Here is a 25,166-nt window from a genome sequence, read left to right as displayed (position 1 = left end):
GCTCCCCGCCCGCGGCGCCGGGTTCACTTCCGGCGCCCCCCCCCAGCCGCGCCTGCGCCGCGGCCCCGCGTCCCCCCCCGCCTCCCCCCCCCCCGGCGGCGGCGGCGGCGGCAGCGAAGGAGTTGGGAAGTTCAAAATGGCCGCCGCGGCGGAGCCCGAGCAGCGAGCGCCCGAGTAAGAGCGCGGCCGGGGAGCCCCTCGTCCGCAGCGCCTCGGGGAGAGAGGGAGGCGGGCGGAGCGGGGAGAAGCGCGGGCGCGGGGAGGACGCGGTGCGGCCCGGGCGGAGGTGGCGAGGGGAGAGGAGGAGGAGGAGGGAGCTGGGGGAAGGCGGCCGCTCCGGGGCAGAGGGGTTACCAGCGGAGCCGCGGGCCGGCCTGCCCGCCGCGAGGCGCGGCGTCCCCGCGGGGCCGGGCGGCGGGAGCTGCCCGCTGCCGGCTGGGGGAGCGGCAGGGCCGGGGGAGCGGGCGGCGGGAGGAGGCCGCGGGCCGGGCGGGGGGAGGGGGAGCGGCGGCGGGACCGGCGGGCGCGTGCTCTCCGTCCCGCGTGCGCCTTCCCGCCGCGGGGGGGGGGCGGGGAAGAGCTCCGGTGCGGCCCCCTCCGCTCCCGCACCTCCTGCCCTTCCCTCCCCGGGAAGGGGAGCGGTGTGTGTGCGGGGGGGGGGGGGGATCCTCTTCCTCCGCGTGGCTATGAGGCTACGAGGCCGCTGCTCTCCCGGGCCCGGCTCGGGCATCCCTGAGGCGCAGCCCGGGCTGGCGCTCCCGGGGATCCCGCCCTCCCCCTCCTCCTTGCGGGCCGCGGCTCTCTCTGCCCGAGCGAGGCCTCCCCGCACCGGCGAGGCGGGGGGGGGGCCAGGGGGGGTAACCGGAGCCTGACCCGCGGCTCCTCCGGGCTGCCCCGCCGGCGTGCCCGCCCCGCGGCGAGCCCACCTCCCCCGGGTCCCGGGCGCTCTCGCGTTAGGAAAAGCGCCTGTGCTGCTGGAAGCAAAAAGCGATTTGTTGCCGCCAGCCCCTCCTTCCAGCCCGCGACATGACTGGCAACTCCCGGCTCCCGTTGGGAAGCGAGGATGGAGCTGCCGCCTCCCCGGCGAAGCGGGGGCTCCGGGGGTGCGTTTTTTCTGGCGTCCCCGTTAGCGCCGTGAGGTTTTGTCCGTGCTCCCGAGTTCGGGAACGCTTTCCTCTGTGGAACTTTTTCCCCTAGTTGACAACCAACCTAATGCCTACTTCACTGCTGCTTTTCCCTATAAAAGAATTTTCGCAGTGTAATCTACTTACTGTATTTTTTTTTTCTCCCTTTAAAAGTAGCGTTTTGAGACTTTTTAAAGTTTTTTTTACTCGTGAGAGTAGGAAAAAGGTGAGCACAAGGAGGAGTGGATGTACATGTGAACCATGTAAAATACATAAGCGCATGAAGAAGAGTATTTAGTATTGTGTAGAGAAACATAATTAAGAACAGTTAGTTTAAAACTGATGTTGGGAAGCCTGAGTTTAGGAAAAGAAGTGAAAGGCGAAGTATCTTTGCAAGTCTTCATGAACTTCCTGTCGTCCTTCTTTAATTCAGAAGTAAGAAAAAGTGGGGCTAGAACAAGATCTGGTCACAATTCTGTAGTTAAAACCCTTAGCACCTAAATATGCAGTTACCCATCTGCATCATCACCTTCTGAAATCTTAAAAGGTTTCTCATCCCTGTCGTTACACCTCAGAAGCATTTAAATTAAATTTAAATGCATGTTTTTATCCATGTTTTGATTTAGGTACTTGAAATAAAGATTCTTGTATGTAATAAACTTTGAGATACTTAAATGTATTGTATATACTGTGTCTCATCTGGCACCTCTTCTACCAGCTTGATTTTACAGAACGTAAGGTGAGGTTATTACTGAACATTAAAATAAAGAAATAACTGCCTTATAGATTTCAGTTTCACTTTCTATTAGAGGAGGAAGACTTAAATCTGGAGGAGCTTGAATTGATGTGATTTTTGTTTTTCTGCAATATTTTAATAGTGTATTGAAGTACCATTCATGTGTTATCAAGGACTTATGCAGTGTTCCTGTATCCAACTAAAAGAAATATTGGAAGATGCATAATTCCTTTAAAATTCTCCTTTTGACATTTCTCTGCCCCTTAGCCGATTTATATCACTTGACATACTTGCTATGGATTGCAAATCCAAGTTGAAAAGTATACATGTAATACTACTTCTTTTTTGTGTCTGTTGTGCCAAATACAAGATAAAGCAAATTAATTTTAAGGCAGCCTATCATCTTTCTTTCTGGTATTCTGTTGTTATAATGGTGTGGGGCATTCGGAGGAAGTAATGAAGCAATTCTTTCTACGGGCTTTGAGGAAACAGAGGTAGTGGGAAAGACAGAGAAGAAAAAACATAAAGCATTCTGACTTAAGTCTCAGGATATTACTTATTTTTAACAATCTCTTCCCTCAGGAGTCTTCCCATTTCAGAGTACCAAAGTGTTAATGGTTTTAGCAAACAATTTTAGTGTATATTGCAGAAAAGTCTGGATTACTTACTAGTACAAGAATTTGCATTAACTCAAGCAGGAGAGAATCAGTAACTGCACTGTGTCTGTAATGAGGAAGACACTAATATAATTTCTAGTGAAGTGCCATCCTCTAGGCTTGGCTTAGAATACCTCTAATATATTTATTCTACTGGATCATCGATCATATTCTTCAGAAACATCTGTTGTATGAAACTATTAGAATTTGTAATACATCCCTCTACTTCTGCTAACATCCCCCTTGCCCTCCTGAGCATCATGTTTAGGGTATTTCCTTTCAATGAATGAGACTTGAGATACAGAGAGAACTATACTTAGGTTATTAAAGTGTTACGTAGTAAATTCTGAAAGTGTAGCTTAGATGGGGTGAGTTTGTAGAAGGGTGACCTCTAGTACCTATAATATTTGGAAACAGTTTTCAAAAGGTAAATATCCATCTTGCCACAGACAGTAACTTAATTGATACTCTGTAGGAGATCATGAGGTATTTGCTAAATGCTGTAAATTTATTTGTAAACTAGTTTTGGAAAGAAAGATAATAGAAGTGAATGAATAATGTCAAGACTTAATTTTTTTAATTTTTGAAGTTATGAAGTACACTAATTGCTTGTTGCTGTGATTAGCTAGTTGAAATTATTAAAAAAAACACAAAACCAAACAAACCCAACACTGTACATAATTTTAATAACCTGCTGTAGACTTATTTTCTGCTTTTTTTGGCCAATGTCATTTTACAGGTCTAAAGTTTCCATCTTTCTTAGGAGGCTTGATAGTCTGCTGTATACTAAGCTTTTCTGAAATTAGACTTCCTTAATTTATCCTGTTCCTCAGTAGTGTTCCCGGTATTCCATAAATAATCTAAATGCATGAGAAGAACAGTTCTTGATTTTCTAACAGGTGTGTACACTGAAAGAAAGAAATAGTAGTTAAGAGAATCAGTTGACTCTGTGTGAGATTTTGCAAGCTGGTTCCATTAGGTGGTCGGTGTCATCCCTTGAAATAAGTTTTGATCTTCAGAGCATAACTGTTCTGTCATTTGAAAAGACTTTCAAAAGGCATAGCTCTGGTTAGGTATCAGAGTGGAACAGCAGATAAGATAGATGATGGACTGTCAGGATGTATAAATGTGCAGCACTGTTGTGTACTGTTAGCAGGTATCGTCAATATTGAACCTAGAAGCATAAGCATTGATTTATCCATTATTTGTTTTGTTACTGCATTCGGTGTCTTCTTTCTGTAGTATTTCTTTTTCACATCATAGCTGTCTGGTTGTGAGGAGGTGTATCTGCTGCTATAACTTAGTTACATGAGTCGTACATTTTTAATCCTTCAAAGGTAATTAAATGCCAGTTACTTTCAATCATGAAAATGACTGTCAACAGAAGATGAAGGACTACAGTGAGTTGATAGTACTGATCTGTAGTTTTTATTTTTTGCAGGGTTGAGGATGCTGATGCATCTGAGAAAAGTGTAAATGAAGAAAATGGGGAAGTATCAGAGGCAGACCAACCTCAGAACAAGCACAGCCGGCACAAAAAAAAGAAACACAAACACCGAAGTAAACACAAGAAACATAAACATTCTTCAGAAGAAGATAAGGACAAAAAACATAAACACAGACACAAACATAAGAAACATAAACGGAAAGAGGTAGCTGATGCCTCTGACAAGGAAGATGGACCAGCTAAAAGAACTAAAATTGATTTTTTAGCTCCTCTGGAAGACTTGGAGAAACAAAGAGCATTATTGAAAGCTGAGCTTGAAAATGAATTAATGGAAGGAAAAGTCCAGTCTGGGATGGGATTAATATTACAAGGTTATGAGTCAGGATCTGAAGAGGAGGGGGAGATTAATGAAAAAGTACGAAATGGAACAAAAGCTACAGCTAAGTCAAACACTAAGGGGAAACTAGAACCTGTGGACAATAAAACTAGTTCCAAGAAAGGAAGTAAGAGTGAATCAAAAGAAAGGACTAGGCACAGATCTGACAAAAAGAAAGGCAAGGTAGGAGTTGATGGAATCAAAGAGAAGACAACTAGAAGCAAGTCGAAAGAGAGGAGGAAATCCAAAAGCCCTTACAAGAGAAGTAAATCTCAAGATCAGACAAGAAAATCCAGGTCTCCAATGCTCAAAAGGCGATCTCAGGAGAAAAACAGAAAATCTAAGTCTCCCCCAGAGGACAGAACTAAGGCTGATGATAAAAGTAAGTCAAGAGATCGCAGAAAGTCTCCAGTTGTAAATGAAAACAAAAGTAGAGATCGTGGTAGAAAATCTAAATCTCCAATAGAACTAAGAAGCAAATCCAAAGATAGAAGATCACGGTCCAAAGATAGAAAACCTAGGAGATCAGAGACTGACAAAGAAAAAAAGCCAATTAAATCTCCTTCTAAAGATGCTTCTTCAGGGAAAGAAAACAGGTCCCCTAGACGACCTGGACGTAGCCCAAAAGGAAGAAGCTTATCTCCCAAACAACGTGAGAAGTCAAGAAGAAGCAGATCGCCTCTCTTTAATGATCGTAGATCTAAACAGAGTAAATCACCCTCTCGAACCCGGTCTCCAGTTAGAAGAGTGAGGAGTAGGTCTGCAGAAAGGAAAAGAAGAGAATCAGAAAGGCGGCGTCTTTCTTCTCCCAGGTAACTTAAAAGATGTAATGAACCATCACAAAAATGCATTACAGGATTAACTGTCTTCTTGTTTGATGTTTATCACTTTGCTTTATTGTGAAAATAGCTATTTTAAAAGGTAATCGGATTGTGTGTTATGAGTTTTCTTTGTATATATTCAGGTTTTTAAAAATCTTGCCTCCCCACCCTAGCTGTCACACATACAAACTCAGCTTTCATTGTTGAAGTGCTGAGTTGTTTGCTGTTCACACCATCACTGGGAACAAGTTCTGTAGCTCAGGATCTCCTTTTTCATGATTCAGTTAGATTCAGAATTTGGCTTCTCTTTTGTTTCTTAGTTCTGTTGCTTTAGGGAATGTAACCAAATCTTTTACACTAGTATGTCCTTCTCACAGTAATTTTTTTCTTAATTTTTTTTTTGTATTTTTCATTTGCTAGGGATATGGTCGTGTTGCTTCATTATTGGTTTGTTGTATATCATTACCATACTTTGCATGCACTTAAAGGAGAAAGTCTTGAATTTTTAAAATTAATTTTTAGTCTTAACTTTTTTTTTTAAGACAATTTAGCTTATGAAAGCAGTTACCTTGAGGTTTAATATAAATTATGAGATGATAATTATTAGCATTGCTTTCTCTGAAGCTGATTAGGCCTGAATGATAAGTTCCCAAGCATAGGTGTATAAATTTTTGGAAGTTAATTCATTAAATGTAAGAACTTCAACAGACAGAAGAGTTCATCATTACTTTTGGATAATGAATAATTTCAAACGTTATCATGGAGTTTTGTTTCACCCACTCCAAGAATTAAGAACATAGAAGTATGAATTTCAAACCATGTCTTTGAACCACAAAGCTCTAGCTCAGTAAACAAGCACCTAATAAAGGTGAAAGTTTTTCTGCTTGCATCACTGAAGGTTACTCTGGATTTAAGTATCTGGGGTATCTTCTACAGTCACATCAGTTTATTTATCTCTACTACAGTTTAGCAATACTGCAGGTACCTTGGATGTTGGCCCCAGTGGTGTTAACCAGATTAAACAACTATTGTAAATGCTAGCAGTTTATCTTATTGCTTTCAAGAGGTGCACGTGTCTATAGTTTTGCTATAAAAATCAAACTTCTGTAACACTGGTGAGCAGCATGTGAGTGTTGTACAACTAAGAAATCTTTTCTGCTTTAAATATATGCAACTCAGCACAAATTGTGGGACATCCTGAACTAACTCAGTCTATGTTGCAGCTTTAACTACCTGTGATTACTGAGGCTGCCAGAGAATTGCAGGAGCTTTAATGAGCAGTTTTAACCAAAAAATAATTCCTGTTCATTTTATTTTTCATGTTTGTTTCCAGTGTTTGTATTGTGTAAAATACTTCTCAGGTCTTTGACTGAAGTTACTCATTACGTTACTATGAACTCTTTAGCAGCTTCTGCTTTTTATCCCTGTGACCCCTGAACTGATTTAAAATTTTTAGTTACCTGTATTGGGTTTTGGCAGTACAACCACTTTGTTAGCCAGGAAATCTGGAACTGTCTGTTCATCCTGTGGTTTTTTTTTTGTAATATTGTTCACAAGAACATAACATAAATTAAATGGGTTAAAAGGACCGGACTGCTCCAGCATTTGAGTCTACAGTAATTTCTTGTAGAAACTGTCAGTACCCCTGTGTGTGCATAAATGTTTTTTTCTGTCCCACTGTCCACTATTTTGCATCAGTTCTGTATGCCTGGTCATTATACCTAGCTAAGGTAACAGAAGCTGATGTAACAGTCTCTAAACAAACAAAAAACTGTTGCACAATAGAATTATTCTTTCAGATCAAAGAAATTTTGTTCGTTGATGAGAAAACACCTGAAATAATTTGTCCTCCTTTGATTTTTAAAGAAAAAAAAAAAGGAAGCGTAGGGGAAGAAATAGAGTAGCAATGCTTTCTTTGGACAGTGGTGTGGAAATACTTTGCAAGAATTTCTCTTGCCAAATAGTTGTCAAGTATTTTTAACTTCTGTCCTTTCCAATTTTTGATTGAGGTCTTGCTGTTGTGGAGTACAATTAAGCTTCTTATTGTAGTTGTCCCAGCAAGGATTATTTTTTTCTCAAATAATTGTGAATCTGTATAGACGAGAAGGAACAAATTTTGAATAGTATACGATGCCAAACTTAAATTATTTTTTTAATTTGAGGAGGGTTAGTCTACATCTTGATTAATAATTTTAGTTTTCAGCTGCTGTGTTAAGAGTTTGTGAAGTACTGAAGCCATTGAATTCTTGTGCCCTAATTGAAATAGACATTAAAGTAATTGCTGTGGAGTAGCATGGCCCTAAATTTCAGTACTGTGTTGTAAAGTTGCTGAGAAAATTCCCAGGAATCAGTTTTGAGGTTTTATTTATTGTTTAAGTACTGTTTCTGATAAACATGAGAACAGGCCACTGTTTATGTAAGACTGTAACAGAAGCTTTGTTTTAAAGTCTCTCTTTGCTTAGTGATAGTGGTTAACAAGCTCCATTTCCAGAGTTGTCCTGAACTAGGCCTGTGTATGGGCATATATTTCTCAGGGTGGGCAAGCAGGGCAGCCAGCTCTGCAGCACAGTTACTCATCCTTTCCTCAGAAAGCCCGTCTGCTGGTCCCTCACCTGCAGTAAGATTTTAAAGTGAGCTCTTAAAATGAATTGGTATTTGCTTTCAGCTTGCTCCTGATTTACTACCATTCTCTTCCTCTATTTTAAGAACACGGACCAGAGATGATATTTTGTCTAGACGTGAGAGATCAAAAGATGTTAGCCCACCCAGTAGGTGGTCTCCATCCAGAAGAAGGTCTCGAACCCCCATTAGAAGGAGATCTCGTTCACCACTTCGGCGTAGCCGATCTCCAAGAAGGCGGAGCAGGTCTCCTCGGAGGAGGTAAGGACATGCTGCATTTTAAAACATATTTTGTAAAATATTACTAAAATAATAAATATTACTATCTTATGTGTAAAAGGATGATGCATTTTTTGGTCCACATTTAAGTGTGCTAGCATAGTTGAATTCATTTTGTCCTCCATAAATGCAATCGTTCCAATTCTGGAGTCGTTCTGTACCTTTATGTTTTGTGAATAGGTTTTCCTTCTTTTCTTGAGAAAAATCAAACCAAAACAAACCCCCTCTTATTGTTACCAGGGATAGAGGCCGAAGAAGTAGATCTCGCCTTCGAAGGAGGTCCAGGTCACGTGGTGGCCATAGACGTAGGAGCAGAAGCAAAGTTAAAGAAGACAAATTTAAAGGTAGTCTTTCTGAGGGTATGAAAGCTGAACAGGAGTCTTCATCGGATGAAAAGTAAGAATTAATTTCTAACTTGCACTGATTATCTAAAAATGCAGATGCCCGGATAAGGAGAATGAGCAGACATGTATCTTCATGCTGTGGTTTTTGGACTGTTATCTAAAACCTTTATCATGTTTTAGTACTTCTGATCTTGACAAATTACTGTTGGGTTGATATGGAAAACTTTGGAGTATGCAAGAAAAAACAAGATGTATTGGCTAGTGGGCATACTTGAGGGGATGATACGTTGTTTGGTTTCTAAGTTCTACTGGATCAGTATCTGGTAAAAATAATTGGTCCGTGTCCTCAAGCTTATTGCTTGAGGAAAAACAGCTGAAAGGATTAATTGCCATCTGCAAATTATTTTATAATTGCTAAATATCCACTTAATCCAATTGCACAAGAGTATGCATTCTTAATCAAATTATCAAGGAAGAATGATCTAAGTCCTAGAGAGATACCAAAGGAGAACTGTTCTTTGTAAGAAGATGTAAACACATACACTGGGATTTAATCTTTTCTTTCTGAGTCAGTTGAACAGCTGTTGTTTAATATATTGCATGCTTTCTATGTCAAAGAACTGTATTTGGTAAAATTTGGTAGTTACTCTTATGATTTTGATGTTCTATAGCAAGTAATTGTATTTTTCTAGTCTTGAAGACTTTGATTTGGAAGAAGAGGATGAAGAAGCAGAGATAAGACAAAGAAGGTTACAGCGGCAAGCAATTGTTCAGGTACACAGTTATATTATCATGTGGGTTACAGAAACTTATTTTATGCTTTAGTGTAAAATGTGATAAAGTCTCTTAGCATACTCCTACATTACGATAGTAATTAACTACTATATTTTTTCCAATTAATTCATTGTCAATATTAGTGTCATTTAAACTTTGCACTTATATTGCAACAGCATTGCTTTTAAGAAGCAACTTTTCTATAAGTTGTTTTTGTGATACGGTTAAACATTCTCTGACAGTCCTGTGACATCTTAAAAAAGGTTTTTAAATTATCTTAATCTGAAGGTTTTCTTTGTAGCTGCACCACTGATAGCATAATGTCATTTTAACATTAAGTTACAAATCAGTTAACCTAACTGGTCAGTTTGTTTAAATAAAAGTTGTCCTTGTCCGTTTCCAAACCTTCATAAAGCCACTGACATGAGTTTCCTCTTTGTGAAGGTAGATACTGTGTTCAGTTACATGTGTGACTTTAAAGGCATGGACTTCTTATTCCTGGTAGTGACAGGTAGTAGGTGATTGAGGCCACTGAAAGGGAGTTCTGGCTAAAGGGAATTCTTTCTGCAGCAAAAGCTTGGTATATTTAAATAAAGTTGGGATTTGGCACACAGGACATAGTAGGCAAAATGCTGTAGCATATTTACTAAATATTTAGTTATGAAAATGCTGGTTACAATGTGCTGGTTACAAGATACTGTTCATCATTTGACTTTTATGCAAAACCCGTTGTAATATCCTTCAGAGCTATGACTGAGTAAAACCAGATGAAGTGTATTACTTTTAAAGGCCAGTTAACACCTGTCGTTGGTCCATGCAGGAAGTAAATTACAGAGCTGCTTTCTCTAAATAGGAAACCTCTACTTGTGTTATTGAATACTTTGACCTTGATAAGTGAGTGGTGTCAGCATTGATTCGGTTTGATTTTTAACTTCTTTTTGAAGTGACGTGTATACAAGAAACATTTTTATAGTGTATACATTTCATACTACCTAAGTTAAAAAAAAAAAATTGTTAAGGTTTTATCTTGAACTTTAGTGCATCTGGAATTTTTTCGACAAGAATGAATGAATGAACGGGGTTTCCAATTCAAATAAAAAATCTGAATCTAAAACCTGCTTTTCTGTACCATAACGCTAATAAAAATGTAGGAGATTCTAGGATGTAAGATAATAAATTTTTCCTTAAAGACCTTATTTCACAACTATTGTGCTAGAATGCTTTAGTAGTAAATCTGTTGGTACTCATGTTTTGTCACACAGAACAAAATAATCTTCAACAGTAATAGGTTTTTACCGGAATGTAAAAGCCTAAAGGGCACATATGAATTTTTCAGTCTTCTTTTATGAACGGGGCTGTGGTGCATTGTGACAAAATGAGTTATCCCATTCTGCAAATATGTTGCCATCAGAGTTGTAGGTGGCTATGGAAAGCAAAGATTAAGGTTTAGCACAAACTGTTGAAAGCAAGAGTATAAAAATGTTTAAAATGTGATACACTGTGATAGTGAGATTAATAATTCAATTTCCTTTTAGAAATACAAAGGCCAGACAGAAGACAGCAATATATCTGTACCATCTGAACCAAGCAGTCCTCAAAGTAGTACTCGTAGTCGCTCAAATTCGCCAGATGACATCCTAGAAAGAGTAGCTGCTGATGTTAAGGAGTATGAACGGGAAAATGTGGATACATTTGAGGCATCAGTAAAAGCCAAGCACAACCTCATGACAGTTGAGCAGAATAATGGTAAGAATCTGAAAATTCACTGTATAGCACAATTTATGAAAGCTCATCTCCTAAGCAGAGCACTACAAAAGAAACATCCTGCTTAGTTTCTTATATGCTCTCAGACTTGGAAGTAGATTGATTTTTTTGATAGAATTTGAGAATGTTTCCATGAATATTATAGATCTTAACACGTAACATTAAAATAAAGCTTGCTCATTGAGGAGGATGGTATGAATGGACCATGCTCTGTGTATTTCTGATAATTCTTAAGAACATTCATTCTGTAAATTTGGAAGAGCAAATAAGGATGTGTGTCTTTATAGTTAAGAATCACCCTTTTTAACTTCCAAATTTTTCATCTCACTTACACATGTTGGTTTCTTAGAAGCTTAATATAGTCCTAGTCTTTATTTTGGGATGCATTGGAAACCATACCCCTTTGGTCCATTTTGGTTTTTTTGGTCAAAGCCACTGTGTGGGAATAATATAGGTGGGTGTGTAGTAAATTAGAATGATGAAGGCTTTTCAGAGTAATTGATGGTAAAAACATTTTAGTGGAATAAGTTCTTGCTGAAGAAATGCCTATTTCCTCCTCTTCTTCCCTGCACATAATCTATTGTACAACAACACTGAAATTAAATATATCTTGGCATACAACTTGAAAAGTACCTGCTGTGACAAGTGGACCATAGAGCATCTCTTGGTGCTGCCTGTAATATTGAAAGTCTGGGAGGACTTGTTTTGGGTTGGTTGGTTATTTTTGTCTGTTGAAAGTGGATTAGTGTACATCTTCCTGGTAGTCAAAAGGTGTGACTAGTTGTTGTGTGGACATAATTGAGCTAGTTCCCTTTACAGTTTAATTGCACCAGCACTCTCTTTAACAAGGGCTGTGAAACCTGCTCAACCCTGCTGGAAGTAGTTGGAGTTAGCTTGTATTTCATGTCAAGCACTAGATGTATCCTCGGGGGCTAAATATGCTACCTTCTAGTGGATACTTCTCTTTGAAGTATCAAAGCTGCATTTCTTTAGGACTGGCGTGCTGCTCTGTGCTTTGTCCTGGTGTTCCCTTGGGCAGTATGTTTTCAGATTGTTCTCCTGAACGTAGGTGGAAGGAACACTTACAAACTTTACTCTCTTTGCATACCACAGCTCTAGCCTTAGTCTTCTAAAAGACAGTATCTTTTTCCCTTGCTGTCAGAGGCGTGTACTGCTTTCTAATTTTGTCCAGTAGAGTATAAAATAGAAACAGTTAACTGTGTAGACATTTTTAAGATATGAAAAGGTTTATTACACTCAAATCTGAGAATTCTCATATACTCATAGAGTTCTGGGTTGTTGGTGGCTGTAACAACGGGTGTAAGTAGTGGGTCATCTCTTTTTGTAAGAGCCGGTTTTTATTTATTAGAGGCAGGATAGTAAGTTGCCCAGGAACTACTTATTAACTCATTGTAGCCCAGTACAAGTGTCAGTAACTGGAACTAAGAAGAAAATTTGAGGAAGTTGCTGGAAGTGTCCATGTCTCAAAACAATGGTGTCAGAATGATGGACAAGATTTTGACCCTGAAACCAGAATATTTCAGTCTAGCTATTTTATATGGAAGTGGTCAGCTATATGTATCATGAGACATGAAGCATCTGAGCTTAAGCATTTATCTTTCTCCATTGCTTAAAACCCTAAAGGGAGTGTCTGTGATTTACCATGATCATGAAGGGATGCTACTGTAATATGTGTTATGAAATAGTATGAAGTTTACTTGCTCTCACTAACATGTACTTAATTTAATTTTCTTTGCTTTTATCTTATCAACCAAGTAAAATGTCTTTGGGACTTTAAAGATCATTAAAAGGTGAGAAAGGGATCATCTTGCCCACATTGCAAATGTTTCTCTTAAACATAATAGTTAACATTGTCTTTGACTAAAAGCTACACGAAAGGTCCTTTTTGGCAGGGTTGAAGAAAACACTTTCCAGAGAAATAACTTCTGGGCTTTACAGCTTTGTTTTTTAGTAAACCACCTTGTGATTAGCAGAAGAGCCTGAACATGTGTATCAAAAGCGTGATACACAGGCATTTTATGTTTCTTTTTACACATATATAGTAATTATCTGTAGGGATCATGTAAGTATGTACTTTTTTCTTTCTGCTGTGTGAGTGGTTTTAAAGCTATTAGACTTGATTTTTCAAGGAGGTGTAAATTTTTTAGTGATTTTAAGAACTTGCCCAATCTGAGTTTTGTATTTCTAAAATGTAAAATTGTGTTTGCTAGAAACATGAGTAGAGTTACCTGTTTGTCAACTTACTGATCTTAGATTATATTATAAAGATACCAAGTAACAAATGATGCTGGTAACAGAGTTTGTCTTCTTTTTCATGTTGAGTAATCTAAATTTTATTTTAAGGTTCAGCTCAGAAGAAACTGCTAGCTCCTGATATGTTCACAGAATCAGATGATATGTTCGCTGCATACTTTGATGTAGGTAATTCTTGGAGTTCAAATGCATGAATTTTTTTGGCTTGATATTTTTTAGAGAGTTACTGCTGCTTGAGGTTTGTGGGAACTTTGATTTGTAAAAGCATGTGTTACTGAGTGCATGGTATGGTCTAAACCTTTTGATCAACCAAGGCAAGGAAGTTCTTATTTAGTATTTGAGTGAAAGAAAACCTACGGAAATTAGTGGGAGCTTTACCCAGAGTAAGCAATTAGGGAATTCACCTGCTGTTTGAATATACATATTATCTATATATATAATGACACCCAGTAACAAATCTATTCCTAAGTGAATGTTTATGTTAATGTTACCATGGTGCACTGTTCTAAATGTGCTTTTTTCAAAGGTACTTATAAGGTTAACTAAAAAGTGTTTGTGTAAGATATTTTAATTTGCTAATGATGCTGTGTTGGAGTAATGTGGTGGTTTGTTTGGTGGTTGGGGTGTTTGTATTTTTTTCTCAGGAAGAGAAACATTTTCTGGTTTTACTTTTGCACTATTCCAGCAGCTTTTGTCCAAATGTGCTGTAATTGCCTTCAAATCTAAGCAGTCCAGTGACTAGTTTTGAGACTTTAGTTGCCATTCGCTGTAAATGTATCTCATTGTTGCTGATGAACAGCACTGAGAAATAAGGCAACAACTTTCTTCTTAGTTTAGAAATTCTCTAGTTAATTTTTCTTTATGGCAGACCTTGTTCTGTTAGTTGTGAAAGAAGCATTGGTGACAAAAGGCTGCCATGGTGTCACTCTAGTAATGCTGGTAATAATAATGTAAAAAATAAATAAATTAGAAGTCCCTTTGACCTGGAAAAAGTTAAATACTTGAAGGATAGCGAAGGATGGGGAGTGCTTTTAAAAACTTCTAAGTCACAAGTAGGGATTTAAATGGCTTGTGTGTGAGCTGTTCCCCCTTCCAGAAACTGTTGTTCAATTGAAGATAATTCTTTACTACTCACAGATATGAATTTGTGGTAATATACTTCCAAATCTGATAACAGATGTCAACGGCAATTGTAATAATTTTATTATCATAAATATATTAATATGAAATCTGTGAAGTGACACTGCATGAGCAGAATTTTAAGGCTTAAACAGTTACATTTTCCTTGCAAATATTTTTTTTTTTAATACAAACATACTGTATGTAAAAAGCCGTCTTCAGAAGGTCCAAAATGTGCATTCTAACATGACTTGTATAAAGTCCTTGTGGACATGAATGAAGACTTTGCCCATTTATGTTTAATAATAGTTTATTGGTCGTTCCCATCCTTTTTCCTTGCATCAGTCCTTAGATACTGCTATGTAAATAACATTTTGTGTGCAGAAGTTTCTCTCTCCTACACGATAAGTGTGTTTGTATTGTGGAGAGGAACAGTGTTCCAGAAGGGAAAAAGAAAGGGCTTTTGGTAAGTAAACATTAGGGAGAAACATAGGGCACGCAGGCAAAGCTGTTACTTTTCTTTTTATTTTAGAGTGCTCGTCTAAGGGCTGCTGGGTTTGGAAAAGACTTCAAAGAAAACCCCAATCTCAGGGATAACTGGACTGATGCCGAAGGCTATTACCGTAAGTGGTATTTGTTGATTTGCAAGGACAGCTAGAACAAAGGTGCTGAATGGGTAAAAGATCCTCATGCTAAAAAAAGTACTGAAATGTTATTCTGATGTAAATGCACCAACATAGTTCCCACGCAGTGTGTGTAATGTAAAGGATGAAATGAGCACGCAGGTTTTAAGTGCAGTTAAGAAAAGGCTTCAGACTTAGAGAGTCACAGTGTGTGCCCCATAATTTCCACAGAGCTAATTGCTACAAAACGTTGTAGACTATGGAATTAAGTGATTATCTTGTTTACCGTGTTTTTCTGAATTATACAGAATGGTTGATTTTTCATAAAAGGCTTTATTATGTGTGTCATTAATAACTCTAAATTGCTTGATTTCATCCTTCAGGTGTTAATATAGGTGAAGTTCTAGATAAACGTTACAATGTCTATGGTTACACTGGTCAGGGAGTCTTCAGTAACGTAGTGCGAGCCAGGGACATGGCAAGAGCCAACCAAGAAGTAGCAGTTAAAATCATCAGGAACAATGAACTTATGTAAGTAATATTTTATTTAATAATATTAAAGCATATGTAACAGTTGAAAGCTTTTCATGATGTGATTTGAATCTCCCTTTGTTTCAAGCAAAGTAGCAGATTACAGCTGTGATTCCTGCCTTTTCTGCTAATATGAGCCAGATAATGGGAAACCCTTGAGGACAATGTATCCACACTTCTGTACAGCTATCACAGGAGAAGGGTACTTGCATTTTCATCAGGCACTTTCTCATTTGCAAAACTGCAGGGAACAGTGGTAGCAAGGAACAAGGTTACAGTAATTATAAGGCCTGTCTGGCCCTAGAAATTCTTGAGATGGGAGTCATGGACTAAAAATTCTGGTTTGATGGACCAAATCAATTTGGCACACTGTGGGTTAGATCCTGATTGGTTGTCTGCAACTTACAAAAAGACCTCCATACAGGAATTATTTTTGTATGTTTTCTATGTGTTTGCATGTATATAAGATACATAAGAAGAGATAGCATTCTCTCTGTTGAAAGAAAGAAAATTTGAGGTCTTTCAGAATGAGTGAACATAAACAAATGTGATCTATTAAACTACTACTATTTGAGAACTTGTCTATAATACTTGTTTTCAGTATCTGCTGCAGTATTTCTACGGTCATGTATTCTATTCTATGTCCTCTTTTATTAAAGACAACTTCAAGTATTTCCATGCATTTTACCCTAGAATTTTTAAAAGTTGTCTTGCTATGTGTTTTAACTGGGTTATTCAAGTTATATTAATATGTATCTGGAAAAAGGGGAAGTGATAAGCTATTTCAGTTTGGTATGTCATACAGATGTTTGGGTGTGTACTTGACTCTATAGTCAGTTCAGATTAAAACTTATAATAATGTATGTGTTTAAGTAAAAAAAAGACCAACAAGCATTTCTCAAGTGAGTGTTGTTTGATACTGAAGTATCATATTACAGGACGAAATCTAATTTTAACTCTACATGCAACTGGGAGGGGGGAGGAGAGGATAAGTAGGTTACAATGGTGCAGTGAAGAATCACAGAATTAAAGGAACTTACTTGGTGTGTAGACGGTGACAGCAAACTGCTGTTGTGATTTTTGAAAGCCATGGTACATTAAGAAAAGGAAAAGACATTTCTTATTTCCTGGTAATTATAACCATGCAAGTGAATGTTTAGATTTTAAAAAGTACTACAATTTCACTGGGTTTTTTTTGGTTGTGTGTTTTTTTAATCTAGTAATATTTGTTTTCAGGCAAAAAACTGGCCTAAAAGAACTGGAATTTTTGAAGAAGCTCAATGATGCAGATCCTGATGATAAATTTCACTGTCTACGGTTGTTCAGGCATTTCTACCACAAACAACATCTCTGTCTGGTGTTTGAGCCACTCAGGTAAGATAACAAGTGTTAGGAGTTCTCTGTAAAAAGTAAAGTACTACTGCATGATCTTTACCTTTCTGGTTTTGGCTATTGTTTTTATACCTTGTTCTGTAGCCAAGATTCAAGAATGTAAGGAACTTAAAAAAAAATTAAAATTCACTTGAGTCACAAATCCACAGACTACTAAACTATTTGTGATTTACTTAAGCATCATGAACTTTCTGCCTGGACAGTATTTGAAATCAAATAATATATTATTAAAGATGGTTAACCTCACCAGTGCTCCTGTTGAAGATCTATTTCATGTGCGTCAAAATCTTGTTATTGGTTTTCATCATTCTTTGGATGAGAATGCATTCCCAGAGAGGTTCAGCAAATGCTGTATATTATCTGAAGACTACATATATAACAATTTAAGGAAGAGATAATTAGGCTTTTCTTATAGATTAATTGTAGACACAGTTTTGTGATAAATCTTGATATATTAATTGCTTCAGTTCCCATTCCTGCTTAGAGACACCAGTTGTTCATATTCTTAAACTTTGTCGTGTTTTAATTTTTGCCATATTAAAGATGAAGATAAGTTACATGCTGAAGGAATGCAAATTTTATAAAATCATTGTTATATTTTCATCAATAAGCCATACAACAAACTATTTTCTTATGTAGCACTGTGTTTCTATAACACACTTGTACAGTATTTATATGCAATTACGTTTATGTCCTGGAATTGTGGTATTTTTATTTGTTGTTTAAGTCATTAAAAAAATCACCTCATCAAGTTAAATCTTTTGCATACCTTATTTCTTCAGTAAATAAGTACAAAAGCAGTACAGTTCTTAAGAAAATTCTGTTCATGTGCAAATAAATCCTCTTAAATTAATCTTGACTAAAAATTGTATTCTGAACTAAATAAGTCCAAGATAGTAAGTAATTATTCAGTGTAGGACAGATCTGATTCACCAGCAGTTTTGTTTCATTGCTGTAGCCAACAGAATGGAATATATGTTAAATTGAATGCTGCTTTACTCTAAAAAGTCTAAAGCTAAATGGTTTATTCGAGTTTGTCTTACGGTTTAGGAGGCCACTATATTTTTCCTTAAGCTCTTTTCTGTTATTTCTTTTCTCCCTTTATTTTAACAGTATGAATTTACGAGAGGTGTTGAAAAAGTATGGGAAAGATGTTGGACTCCATATTAAAGCTGTGCGTTCCTACAGCCAGCAGTTGTTCCTGGCTTTGAAACTTCTTAAAAGATGCAATATCCTACATGCAGACATTAAACCAGACAATATTTTGGTAAGTAATAAACAAATTAAACTTATTTTGCATAGTCTATGGTGTAAAATTAAGTATTTGAAATTAGTATCACTCTGTTAGTTTAGGTGAAGTAAAAATTTAATTAAACTGAAAATGTTAAGGATTCATGTTTTGATTTAAAATGCTATCTTGCTATAAATAATAAGAAATACAACCCAGCATCTAAATGAAATCTTCTTTAGTACGATCTTTCTCAAACAAACTTGCATCCATTTGTATCGTTTTAGAAAGCAGATCTTCCAAAGACAGTAGTATCCTTTCTTAGGAGAAATCTGGGGACTTTTTCCATCAGTAGTTGTAAAGTGTTCCTGTTTTTCTGCAAAGTGGAAGTAGCTTGTTTTGAGTCTGGATGGAGATTCCATTGATGTGAACAAGATAATGAGAAAAAGCCCTTAATGCCTTTTTATTTTCTGTTTCAAATAAATATTCTGGTTAGCAGACAGTGAGAGCTACATCAGAGGAATCGGGCATTTTTCCTTTGGTTTTCTTGGTGGTGACAAACTTAGATTTTAATTTTATTTCAAGTGTTCTCTTCTTGCCATCACAGCAGTAAAATCTAGTGTATAAGCATGAGGCACATGAATAATATGCTGTTTTGTGACTGGCACTCTGGATACTAGAGTTGGAAATCTTAACTGATACAATTTCAGTATCTGAAATGAAATTCAGGTCAACCAAGGATATTTGGTAAGGGAAAAGTATGTGAAACTGACCTTTTTTGTATTTTTGTAGGATCTGAAGACATTAACTGTCACTTTCAATTTAAGAAAGTTTTACAGCTCCCTTAGAATACAGAGAGGGAGGATTGAAATATGGGAAGAACTCAGAGGCTGAATACTTTTTATCCCTGACTCCGATGTCTTGTTACTTTCATAATGCTACTAGTCATTCTGTCTACAAATAGTGCTAATGGATTTTGTGTTTAACTTTCAGGTGAATGAGTCCAAAACAATATTAAAACTTTGCGATTTTGGATCAGCTTCACATGTTGCAGATAATGACATCACACCCTATCTAGTTAGTAGATTTTATCGAGCTCCAGAAATCAGTAAGTACATTTGGCTTGGCTACATGTATCTTAAGCAGTGGCAGGATATTCCAGTGCTAGCAAATGAGAATTTGACTTAAAATTTACTCTGTTTGGTCTTAGCAAAAACATCACTGTGGAAATGATGACAATTCAGACTTTGAAAGCATGCTTGTGTGACTCTTCATGTGTATTGGTGGTCAGCTCAGTGAGGACAGGGAGAAGTCATTCTGATTGGTTATGGTTATGTTTTAATTTAGAGGTATTGTTCTGACTTGGTTTTTACTAACTTAATTCAAGCTGATCAGTTAGGTAAAATCCTGCCTTTCTACAATAAGGGATGCTATAAAAATTAAAGGGCTTGCATCCTTCTCTGGTGACTTCTTATTCCTAAGAGGAAGAGCACCAATAGAGTTTCATAATCAGTATTTTATCATCTGTCTGGTTTTGTGATATATCATTTAAGGCTGCCTCTATGGAATTAACTGGAATTGCTCTGTTTCAGTTATAGGAAAAATCTATGACTATGGTATAGATATGTGGTCTGTAGGCTGCACATTATATGAACTTTATACAGGAAAAATACTCTTTCCTGGCAAAACCAATAACCATATGTTGAAACTAGCCATGGATCTCAAAGGAAAGATGCCAAACAAGGTAAGAAAAATAAATACAGGATTTTTAATGAATATCTGAAACATCTATCTGAATGGATATCTATGAATATCTGAAATATCTACTGTAACAAACAGTAGAACATACTTTTTTTTCTCCCTGAATTCTATTTCTTATCATATACACCTTCTTTTAACAGCAAGTAAATATCAGATATCACTCTATAATCTATACTGATTTAAAATCTTACGAAGTGAAATTATACAGCTTCTTTTTCATAGACTAAGTATAAAGTGAAAGCAGAAACCTTCTAAGCACTGTCCTGAAAAAAAAAAGTAAGTCAATGGAAGATACGTGTCCTTTTTCAGCTGGTTTGAACTGTATTTTTTATTCAGTCTAGACACTTCTTACTGTCATTTTGATATTATAAATCAAAATAGCCTGTATTTTTCATTAGTATAAAATTATTCATGTTGCAATATCTTTGTAGACATTGATGCTAATTGTAGAAATTATAAGACACGGGGAGCTTGCCTGAAACTCTTGCCTCTCCCTTGTTTTCCAGATGATTCGAAAAGGTGTGTTCAAAGACCAGCACTTTGATCAAAATCTCAACTTTATGTATATAGAAGTAGATAAAGTGACAGAAAGGGTAAGTCTTTTATGTGTCAACTAATCTATTACTTTTTTCCAAGCTTTCTTACTACTGTGGTCTTGGCATCTGCGTTAAAAATAATATCTTATAAACTATTACAATGCCCTTTTTGCAGCAAAATGGACAGGCTACCTAGTTATAAACTGGCAACAGCAGTTTTTCTTATTATTTAGGAACATGCTTAAAAGAAATCTGTTTCATCTTGGTAGGTATACAGGGTATCTCCACATAATCTATCCCCTAAATTACTAGTAAAAGAAATTCTGCCTTCATTATAGAGGATGTTGAGTTTCAGTATGATTTGCTTATGTTGTAGGTGGTCTCTGTTACTTTTGGTATCACTTTAACATAGTATATTTTTCAAGAACCACAGAACTAGTGGTCAGATACGGGAAGTTTCCACATGGAATTTTGATGTTCTCAGTTAACTGGGACGGTTAGGTTCATGTGTGCTCCTGATGTTAGCAAAAGATGCGTCCTGGCCTGCCCCTGAGTGTTAATTGTCACTCTTTGTGCCTGCATGAGGATTTATGAGGCCATATGGTGATGAAGGCATTGCCAATCAGATGTGAGATCACTAAAGTTGTTGTTGAAGCTCTTCGAAAGGGGTAGGGGTTTTGTGCCTGACTTCTGTTCTACAAGGTTGCCATTTTTTCATTTGTAGGAGAAAGTTACTGTTATGAGCACCATTAATCCAACCAAGGACCTGTTAGCAGACTTGATTGGGTGCCAACGACTCCCTGAAGACCAGCGTAAAAAAGTACACCAGCTAAAGGACTTGTTGGACCAGATTCTAATGTTAGACCCAGCTAAACGGATTAGCATCAACCAGGCTCTGCAGCATGCCTTCATCCAGGAAAAAATCTAAACCAGATGAAGAAGTTCAAAGGGTTTGAGTAATTAAGATACAAAGACTGAAGAAATTTCACAGGAGTTATTAATGTATATAAAACATAAATATTTCCCCTGCAAAGTTGAGGAAGAAATGATACATTTGAATTAACAACAAGGCTGATATTTCTTTTAGAAATGTTAGAGTAATTCTGTTTTGTGTCTTACGTGAAAATTTTCACTGTAGAACTGTTTTAATTGCCAAGACTGCACAGAAGTACAATGCTAATGTATATGGTTGCAGTTCGTATATATTATAAAAAGAAAAAAAGCATCTGTTATAAAAAAAAAAGAAAGGAAAAAAAAAAAAGAGCAGTAATACTGGGTGGTTGATTTGTTTTTAGCAGACTTGGCTTCATTTTTGTCTTTAAAAAATGGCCAGCATAAATGCTGTTTATATTCACATTTTCCTAGGTGTGTGTGTGCAGGCCACAGCAGCATGCCCTTGGTGTAGTCAGTGCCGAAGGGGGTCTGTTCCTTCTTGAGCCTGCCCGCAGGGATGGTCTCCTCTTTTAAAGCAGGTTGTGTACAACTTTCAGTACACTGAAGGTAAGCTAACCCATCAACATCACCGGTGTTTAAGCTGTTATTTTACTGGAACAACTGACAAATGAGAGACAATAGCGTTGTGGCAGAATTCCCTGCATGTTTGAGAAATGGTCTTGTTTTCTTTTCTGGCATTGCGACCGTGGCATAGTTACAACTTCTGTTCTGTTCATCACATTTAAAATTTGGAGAGTGCGCACTTGATGGATAGAGCGCCTTCAGTGTACTGTTTCTTATTACTTTAATTTTTTTAATCAACTTGCTATAGACTTTGTATACATTTTGTTAAATACAGTTCACTATGACATAGAAACCAGTACTAAAGGAAGAGTTTTCATTTCGTAATTACATACGTTGGGATCTCATTCGAAAGACCTTATATCTAAAGGATAGACAACATAACGAAATTTTTAACTATTTGTATGTCATTTTGAAAGTGTACTGCTTTATGCTAAAAGTGTTTCATTTGTTCATTGTTTTCATTATTTGTGATCATGTTGTCTTTCAATACAGGCATAAACCTTCCACTCTTGAACAAAGCAGCTGCTTTTTAAAAGCGGTAATTGCTTCTTTACCTTTTATTTCTTTTGTAAATGAGGCTTTTCTTTAAGAAATGTGACTTTAAAGTGTTGTCTCATGCATAAAACAGTTGACACTTACTTATTGTAAAGTGAAGATTGTTCTGCTGCATGTAAAGTGGACCATGCAGATTTCTGTATGTTTTCAGTATGCATCATTAGATAATAAAGTCTTTTGTGAACAAGGCATTTGTAGCCATTTTTAAAAGAATCTGTCTTCAGTGATGGTAAATCAGGTAATTTGTAAGAACCTCCCCTGCATTTCCTAGTAATCATTTAATTAAAGGGATTATTAAACGCTATGATCTTTGGGAGAGCTATAGGCTACGTTAATTAGATATATAATTATCACTGCTTAAACAAAAACAAAGCAAAAAGCCCTACAGATACTGTCTGTCTGCTTTCATTGTAATGAAATTATTCCTGTAGGACATGGGATTAAATTCAGGCTTTAACTAATGTTTGTGCTGTTTTTCTCACTTTTCCTTTTGATGGTGCTGAAAGAGAAAAAGGAAAGCGAGTCACAGGCCACTCAACGCCTACTCCATGGGTCTGATTTGCTGAGACACCAACTTCACCTTCCTAACAAGGTTATTTCTGACAGCATGTGTAGATAAACATTTAGCAACAAGTTAAAACAGCTTGAAACATTTGAATTGGTTATACAGCGTGAGGCAACCAAAATAAAACTTTTCAGGTCCATCCTGCTGTTTTAGTGTTCTCTTTGACAATGTTAAGAGCTTCATCTTTTCCTTTTTATTAATATATTCTGAAAAGCTGTGAAAACCCCACTGGTTTCACATACTTTATAATACTTCTTTGAACTAAGAAGGGTTTTTGTATCCATCTAGGTACATAATGGCAACAGTCATGCACTCTTAGTGCACTCAAGAATGGAAAAATGACACAAAGCAGTCATTCTGCTGGTGGGGAATACCCCACCGAGGAGATGTAATGAACTAACTACGAAAACAAGCAGGAGATGGGTGGTTTTGAATGCCTATTTGGAACCTTCAACCTGTCTCTTCTCAATTGATAATGTAAAATTCTTTATTTTTAAAAAATCTTGCCTTACTTTCGCTTATTAAGGTATTTTGTTCACAGAGGAAATTTTTAAAATTAGCTTTCGTATTTAATGAAAGACTAGTTCCTTGCTAGTCAAATAGAGAAGCTAACTTGTACCTTCACATGACAGGCAGCACTTAGGGCAATTTTACACAGAGGTAGTGATAGCTTAGTCTTTCTGTTGCTTTGTGCTTTAAGTAGGAATATGAAACAATGCAATGAGTTGGTGATGCAGAAACAAAGCAGTAGAAAAGATGCCCCTAAATGCCTACAGAACTGTTTTAAGCTATTCTGGAGAAGCGTAAAGTTGCTCGTTTACTTGTTCTTTGTGTTGTAGGTGCAGCTCAAAAGAAGATGATGGCTACCAGAAGACATGAACAAAGGTTTCTGTCCTATAAAAGATACGAAAAATACTCTTCATGTAGTTCTGTCTTAATCTTTCGGTTTCCAGCATTCCAGTTTAGAATTGATTAACACTGCTGCAGTGCTGATAATTTCTGAAACTTACTGTAATAGAACTTCTTACATAGATGTGCTTTTTTGTTTCCAATTCAAGAGATATTTTTACTTGGATTAAATGTAGGTAAATAAGCATTACTGTTTAAACACAGTTTTCTTAAAATAATTATAGTATTATGCCTATGAAATTTAGGGAAAAACCTGCCATTCTGTTTGGTTAAAATCTGTGTTGTAACTAGTAAATAATTAAGCAGATGATGTGTTTTTGTTTTTTTTTAACTTCAGCAGGTTGGTTATTTAATTGTCAAACTTTACTGTTGATACGTAGACTATACGTACACTAACAAGTGTATTTCAGTCCTTAGTCCAGTGTGAGTTTCAGCTGATACTTTTTGGCAAAAAAAAAAAAAAAAAAAATTAAATCTTTAGTTCTGGCTTCAGAAGCCTCTGGAATTGAGGGCTTTTTGACAGTGTTAAGGAACCTCTCCAGTTTTAGGTGGTACTTGTCTCAGTAGAGCCTGTGGTCTCTTGAGGAGAGCAGAGTAGCTGTTAGTGCCACTGCTGTCAGATGAATTCCAGCTATTACAGCTTGGGGCAAACAGAATAGCTGTGCAACTGAGTCTTGTTGAAATATTTCTCAGCTGATCTAAGAGGGAGGATAATTTCTTTTCCTCTTATACAGGAAGATGTAATTTGTATCTTCACCTGATGTCCTACATTACAGACAGTAATCTGCTGTGCTATTTTCTGTTTCCTTCTCCCTCATGGTGATGAGGAGCTTTACATTTAACACACTTAGTTTGCCAAGCATTCAGGAAAAAAAAACCAAGATACCAGCCTCACGCAGTTAGAATGTGTTTTTATTAGCTTGGTGTATACTAATATAATTTAAAAATTTAAAAACTGTTTGAGAGGTTTTGATAGAATATTAATGGTTCCTTTAAAACCCTTTTAATAATGCTTTATCTCCATACATAGGGTAAGTGGCATTAAACCTCTGAAGAATCTTTATGTGTATATTGACCTGTGCACGGAAGGCAGACCAGTCGGTAATACTACTGGAGATAGAGCCATCTTCTACAGTATGTGTAAAACTGTAACTTGGGTGGAGGATATTGGGAGGTGACAATTCCTTGAAATTAATAAAGTACACTTAAAACTTA

At 37.2% G+C, this 25,166-nt stretch overlaps 1 protein-coding gene across 4 annotated transcripts; it reads left to right on the top strand.

The window, feature by feature from the left end:
* The first annotated feature begins 102 nt into the window (after positions 1-102).
* PRPF4B (pre-mRNA processing factor 4B) lies at positions 103-25,166 on the top strand. Of its 4 annotated transcripts, XR_007888585.1 has the most exons (18): positions 103-174; positions 3,958-5,151; positions 7,867-8,040; positions 8,299-8,454; positions 9,095-9,176; positions 10,712-10,922; positions 13,305-13,378; positions 14,866-14,956; positions 15,340-15,487; positions 16,724-16,861; positions 17,993-18,146; positions 19,101-19,215; positions 19,700-19,851; positions 20,375-20,461; positions 21,129-21,904; positions 22,415-22,460; positions 22,984-23,069; positions 23,882-25,166. XR_007888585.1 is itself a non-coding variant. In XM_051610358.1 (15 exons), the coding sequence occupies exons 1-15, from the start codon at positions 137-139 to the stop codon at positions 21,330-21,332; spliced, it is 3,018 nt and encodes a 1,005-aa protein (XP_051466318.1). In that variant the 5' UTR covers positions 103-136; the 3' UTR covers positions 21,333-22,668. The 4 variants fall into 4 exon arrangements, 1 of the variants encoding a protein (XP_051466318.1); XR_007888586.1 differs by having other exon boundaries at positions 22,986-25,166; XR_007888584.1 differs by having other exon boundaries at positions 21,129-22,460; positions 22,984-25,166.

Source organism: Apus apus, chromosome 2, assembly GCF_020740795.1.
Source record: "Apus apus isolate bApuApu2 chromosome 2, bApuApu2.pri.cur, whole genome shotgun sequence".
In the NCBI taxonomy this organism is placed as follows: Eukaryota; Metazoa; Chordata; class Aves; order Apodiformes; family Apodidae; genus Apus; species Apus apus.
The sequence above is the reverse complement of the archived record's forward strand: the minus strand, read 5'-3'. Positions and strand labels throughout refer to the sequence as shown.

Bases quoted from the DNA above. Each gene is read 5' to 3' on its own strand.
- PRPF4B (XM_051610358.1), top strand. From the start codon at position 137: ATGGCCGCCGCGGCGGAGCCCGAGCAGCGAGCGCCCGA. The intron at 8,041-8,298 runs GTAAGGACATGC...TATTGTTACCAG, and splicing joins AGCAGGTCTCCTCGGAGGAG to GGATAGAGGCCGAAGAAGTA. The intron at 14,957-15,339 runs GTAAGTGGTATT...TTCATCCTTCAG, and splicing joins TGATGCCGAAGGCTATTACC to GTGTTAATATAGGTGAAGTT.